The sequence below is a fragment of the Emiliania huxleyi genome, assembly GCF_000372725.1.
Source record: "Emiliania huxleyi CCMP1516 unplaced genomic scaffold EMIHUscaffold_619, whole genome shotgun sequence".
NCBI classification, from domain to species: Eukaryota; Haptophyta; order Isochrysidales; family Noelaerhabdaceae; genus Emiliania; species Emiliania huxleyi.
The window spans coordinates 1-5711 of record NW_005197359.1 but is presented as its reverse complement, the minus strand read 5'-3'; the positions used below and the strand labels follow the sequence as shown (position 1 = coordinate 5711).

The following is a 5711-nucleotide window of genomic DNA, read 5'->3' as shown; positions in this document are numbered from 1 at the left end:
GCCGTCGCCGATGCCGAGAACGGAGACGGGCCGGCCATGAGCGGCGTGATGATTGCGACGTGCTGCCACCACCGCTGCAGCTGGGGCGCGGCGGCGTGTCGCGGCCCGGCCTCTCCCGCAAGAACGCCGCCTGACTCAGAGGTCGAGACTGATCCCGTGGTAGGCGCGTACGTCGCGAGAGAGTTCCTCCGCGAGGCCGGTGGTGCACGGCGGCGTGCGCGTCGTGGTGTGAACAGCGCCTCTTCACACCTCGCGCTGTGAACAGGCGTCGACGAGGACTCGTTTCGGCTCCTCACCGCCATCTCGAGCTGGGCCACGTCGACCGTTGCGGGCGGCGGCGGCGCGGGCGGCACGGGCGGCGGCGGCGGTGGCGCGGGCGGCGGCGGCGGTGGCGGCGGCGGCGCGGGCGGCAGTGGCGGCGGCGCCGGCGGCGCCGACGGCGCGGGCGGCGCCGGTGGCGGCGCGGTGCACACGGACGGCGAGCATTCGCAGGCGGACCCGGCGGTGTTGCGGCTGGGGGAGGCGCTCGGCGAGGTGATTGACGGGGCGACTCGCGCCGAGTGGGGCCGTCGCTGCAAGCGGCTCCTCGACCTCGGCCGTTCGCGCTACCTCGCCGCGCGGGGCTACGCAGTCCGGCTGCAGACGTATGTGCCGCAGACGGTGACGCCGGAGAACCGGCTGATCACTGCGTGGCCGCGGGTGTGTGTGGAGTGTCGGAGCGATGCCTGATGTGCAGACAGTATGTGTAGAGCTAAACATCAGTCTCGCGCAAAATATGACAACCGTGATTGCGTGAAAAGTTGCACCTCTGAAAAACACCCGCCTCTGTGCAAACCTCTCTCAATAAGAAGGTGCGAGTCTCGTCTTCTTGCCGAAGACGAGCTTGCAGCCGACCACGGCTGCGATGCAGAGGCAGAGGCCAAGCCCGCCCACTGCGCAGCCAATGATGAGTTGCCTGCAGCTTTCAGGTAAGGCGTCAAATCCCTCCTCGCCCTCTGGAACGTCGCAGATGCGCCCGGATGAGGCGGGTGCGGACGGTGGGGGCGGCGAAGGCTGCGGTGGCTCGGGCCCGGGCGGCGGCGGCGAGGGCGCTGGTGGCGGCTGAGGTCCGAGAGGCGGCGCCTCTGGCCAGGGCGGCGGCTGGGGTCCAGGTGGCGGCTCTGGAGTGGGCGGCGATGGCGATGGCGCGGGTGGAGGCTGCGAGGGCGAAGGCGATAACGGCGCGGCAAGCTTCATGACGCCGACGCCGTTAGCCTCGTCGTTGACAAAGAGCAGGCCGCCGTCGGCGGTCTTGGCCACATACTCCGAGGCGGAGCTGCCCTCCTCCCACCCTGGCGTGCCGAGCGCCGGCTCGCCATCCATGCGGTACTGGTCAGTGCGTTGCCACAACAGCGCGCCCGACGCGTCCGTGCGAACGACAAAGCTCTGCCAGACGCCGGCGCTCCGAGCAAACGCGCCGGCGCGCGAGTCGGCGAGGAGTGCGATCCCGTTGGCACAATCGATCGCCATCTGTCCCTGCATGCCGCTGCAGTCCTCAATGCCTGTGCCACACGCGAGCACAAGTCCACCGTCGTTCATTGCTTGCACACCCCAGCACTCGGTCTTGATCAGCATGTTGTTGCCACACGCGTCGCCCGTATACACCCCCGACGCGTCATAGCTGCCGCACGACGAGAATGCGCGTGACCACAAAACGACGCCGTCGGTCGCCCTAATCTTGGTGAGCTTGCCGCAGAAGCCACCGAGTCCGAGGCACCCGCCGTGCCCACTGATAAAGACGGCGCTCTCGTCCACCGCCACCGCCAGCTCTGTGCCTTCGCCGTGCTGCGAGCCCACGTCGATCGGGCCTACAAGCGCGTGAGCATTGCGTGAGTCCAGTGCCGTGCGTGCCGTGCGGGTGCAGCGCGCGCACCCCACATGAAGCCTCCCGTCGCGGAAAGTTTGGCCACTGCCGTGTCGGTGCCCTCCTCGCCCTCGGCGCTGTCCTTCCAAAACAGGACTGCCATGTCGCCGTTGGAGAGCGGCCGCACCGCCTTGGCCGTGTGGCGGTCGTCCTTGGCCGCTGTCCACGAAGCAGAGGATGCGGTGGGCGCGCTGGCGCCGCTAAGGACGGTGACTGGCAGCGCCATGACCACGGCTTTGCCGCCGGTGTTGCCGTAGGACCGAAAGCTCATCTCATCAGCGCTGCTCTTGTCGTAGAAGCCGGCTAGCAGCGCGGTCGCACCGTCTGTGCTGAAATCGATCCCTTCCCATGCGCCGTGCTGGCCCGACGAGTCGCCAAACGTGGTTGCGGTCCACGTCTCGGCCAGTGTGGCCAGCGATAGCTTTGTCATTGAGCGGTAGGCTACGCCGCCCACCAGACGATAGCCCACAACGAGCACGTCGCCTCCGCCAGGAAGCTGCGCACATGCATTGGCAGCGTCCTTGCCGATGTGGTTGGAGCGCCACGTTGAAATGGTTTGGCCGGTTGAACTGAATTTGACCGCAAAGGCTTCAGCCTCGGACGAAGATTCCGACTCCAAGCCCTTGCCGCAGAATATGAAGCTGCCGTCGGAGGCCTCAAAGCCATAGACGGGGTGCGCGTCCTCTACGCCGGTGCCTTCCAATGCGTAGAATTCAACTTGGTCCGCTGAGCCAATATTGATGGACTTGACCGAGAAGGTATCGAAGCCTGCCGACACGAGCGGCGTGGCGACCAGCCAGGCGGCCAGCCAGGCCAGTAGCGACCTTTGAGGCTCCAGCCCGATGCAAGTCTCGCCAGTCCGCATATGGCGGCTCAGGGCGAGACGATAGTGCGCGGCGTGGGGTGTCCGCCCGAGCACGAGCTCCCAGGCTGCTGCACCCGCAGCTCGAGAGGGAAAAGACTCGCGTAGTGGCCGTAGACTAACGTAACTCGTAAGTGTACTCCTCCCCGACGCTGAGGACTGTGTACACCCTACTGCAATTCTGCATATACGTTACTCGTTAGGGCTAGTTCCATTTCACTGTGGCACAGCCCGCGTTACACAATCTTGATTTTGGTCATTTGCGCCATTTGGTACCTCTCGGTGCCTTCCTGACCTGCTGTGTGCCGCCGTCTACTCGGCGGGATCGCAGCTGCCTCTGCGCGTCCTGGAGATGTACCAAATCGTCGCCGCCGGAGACGACTCGACGCCGCTGAGATCGGAGATCAAGCTCTGACAGGTCGCACGTCGCTCCTTTGACGCCGACGTGACTCACCCGTGCAGATCACATCAGGACACGGTCTCGACACGCTCGGTACGACGCCTGCGACCCGTCTTGGGTCAGGTGGCACGACGCTCATCGCGCCTGCCAGCGCTGCCGTGCAGGTTGCCACGACGAGGTCGAGCACGCTTCTATACGCTCGCCCAGCCTTCCTTTCCATCCCATTAGGCAGCCTGGGAACGGTGGCGGTCTGAGGCAAAGCCTGCGAGGGGTGGTGGAACCACATGTACATGTCACGGCTACCGCCGGCTCGACCCCACGATAGCCTCCGGAGGCTGACTTTGAGGCACAATCATCGGACGACGTCGGCGAGTTGAGTCGCGCTCGCGGTAGCCAGATGACCTCTCATACTAGTATCATCGGCCATGGCCGCAGGAAGCGCGGGTGATTCCGCTGGGAGCAACACGGAGCTCCGTTGGACGCGTTTTCAAGATTAGCGTGTGTCACAGCGGAGTGAATTGGAACTATAGCCTAGTAGGGATTAAAGCCAACGAACTGCAATCTGGATTCAGGATTGTGGATATCTCATGGTGAGACTCAAGTAGACGCAATCACCAATCTCCACAATAAATAAAGCCGGGGGGAGATGACACAACACATGGAGGACCGTCGGATAGGGGGGGGGGGGTCAGAACACATCACAGTGGCGGGGCGGGCCGCACAATATGTTCGCAGACAGCCGCAACCAATACACCTGAACATCCGCGCAGCCGCAGGCAATGCACACACACAACGCCTCAAGACGACATCGCGCAAGCGGCGCGCGACGTGGCCAAGGGAGAGCGGCTCGGGCCGCCTAACGGCTACGGCCTCCGTCAGGCGGGCTCCTTTGCCGGCAATAGGGGCGCCTCGTCCTTTGACGGAGAGGGAGTGCGCGCTCGGGCCGGGTCGTCCTCCTGCAGCGTGAAGGGCCCGGGGTTGTGTTCGTGCGTGAGTACACCGGCCTCGTGGCGGGGACACCGCCTCGCGCCGTGCATTCGCAGCACCGCGTGAGTACGAGGGCTCCGAATACGATGTGTAGAGCGGCTTCCGCTTCTAGCTTTCCTCCACCTCCGTCTCGGAGGGGTACGCGCTGATGCGCGCGCGCGCCTCCTTGCCCCGCGCAGCCGCCGCCTTGTCGGCGGCGACGGCGAGGGCGTAGCCTCCCGAGCCGCCGACGACCAGCCCGATTGCGGTGAGAGAGAGGAGCGTGACGGCGTTCCCAAAGATGAGTGTCGCCGCGGCGACGGTCACGGCGCGGCGCAGCGCGTTGCACACCGAGTGCGAGACAGCGTTGAGCCGGAGCAGGACTGCGAGCGAGAGGCGGTTGTACGCGAAGAAGGCGCTCGCCGACGAAGCGAGGAGCATCACAACCTCGCGCGACTCGCCCGAGACGAGGCGTGACGGGTAGCCGCCCGCGCCGACCGAGAGGAGGACCGTCGCGGCGAAGCCCATCGCGTGCTGGTAGAGAAAGATGGCGTTGGCGTCGAGCGGGCGCTCGTTCTCTGCGGCGAGCAAGTCCTGCGCGGCGGTGGTTAGTGTGCCGCGGAAGGCGAAGGCGAGGTTCGCGCCGTTGGCGAGCAGCAGGCCGAGGTAGAAGCCTTCGCTTCGCTCGGAGGCGGGCTGGGAGAGGGCAGATAGCGTGCCGCCGACCACCAGCGCCACGAGGGCGAGCAGCGCCCTGGCGCTCAGCCGCCCCCCCCGCACGCCAAGGGCGCAAGCGATGGCGGCGGAGCAGAGCGGCTCGAGCCCGCGCACAGTCTCCGCAAGCGAGGCGTGGATGTAGAGCAGCGACAGGTTGAGCAGCACGAAGCCCGCCGTGTAGGAGAGGGCGATGGCGCCGGCGAGAGGCCAGACGCAGTACGGCAGCAGCGGCATCTTGCCGGAGCAGAAGCTTACCACTGCCGCAGCGAGCATCGCAACGCCGAACTGCACACTCGTCAGCTGCAGCGCGCAGTGCTGCGGCGAGAGCAGCGCAAGCAGCTGCTTGGAGGTCGTAGTGCAGGCGGCGCTCGAGCCATACCAGAGCGCCACCAGGACCAGCAGGACCGGCGTCGACGCGTTCATCGCTCGAAACGCTCTAAACTCTTGAAGAAAAAAAGTTCGCTCGAAAACAGCAATTGAGCCTCGAAGCCGACGATGACAACGACTCCATCACGCCTCTGCGGCCGACGAAGGTGACAACGACTACGACAGCGCCGTTGCAGGCTCGCGTGCACGGGATGAGCTGGGCGTCTGACAAGTGCTCCGTTCCAGCGCGAGGGAGAGGCGGAGCCGAAATTCTCCTCAACATGTTTGTCGACAAAGTTGCCCCCGAGCTCCTGCTGCTCGACTGCGCGGCAGAACCGGCCCCTCGCGGCTGAGAGGTGATGCGCCGGCACCGGGGCTACGGCGCGGGACCATTTCCAGGCTCTCTCGAGCAACCTCAAACATGTCCAGATTTAGCGATCGCGATCCGCGTGCATACATAGCATGATATGCGGAGCGGCCCTGGGTGAGACTTTTTT

At 65.5% G+C, this 5711-nt stretch overlaps 2 protein-coding genes across 2 annotated transcripts in view; one reads left to right on the top strand and one right to left on the bottom strand.

Moving 5' to 3' along the window:
- The window catches only part of EMIHUDRAFT_247952 (hypothetical protein), a gene marked incomplete at both ends in the record, with an annotated part of 1623 nt that extends 827 nt beyond the window's left edge, over positions 1 to 796 (top strand). Inside the window, 4 exons of the mRNA XM_005763815.1 lie at positions 142 to 199; positions 266 to 324; positions 493 to 660; positions 737 to 796. Of these exons, the coding sequence (XP_005763872.1) occupies positions 142 to 199; positions 266 to 324; positions 493 to 660; positions 737 to 796 (345 nt within the window). The remainder of the gene's footprint in view (positions 1 to 141; positions 200 to 265; positions 325 to 492; positions 661 to 736) is intronic.
- Positions 797 to 4260: 3464 nt separating this feature from the next.
- EMIHUDRAFT_120355 (hypothetical protein) lies at positions 4261 to 5271 on the bottom strand (the record flags this gene model as incomplete). Its single annotated transcript, XM_005763814.1, has 1 exon — positions 4261 to 5271. One exon carries the CDS (start codon positions 5269 to 5271, stop codon positions 4261 to 4263), a length of 1011 nt encoding a protein of 336 aa, XP_005763871.1.
- Positions 5272 to 5711: the final 440 nt, after the last annotated feature.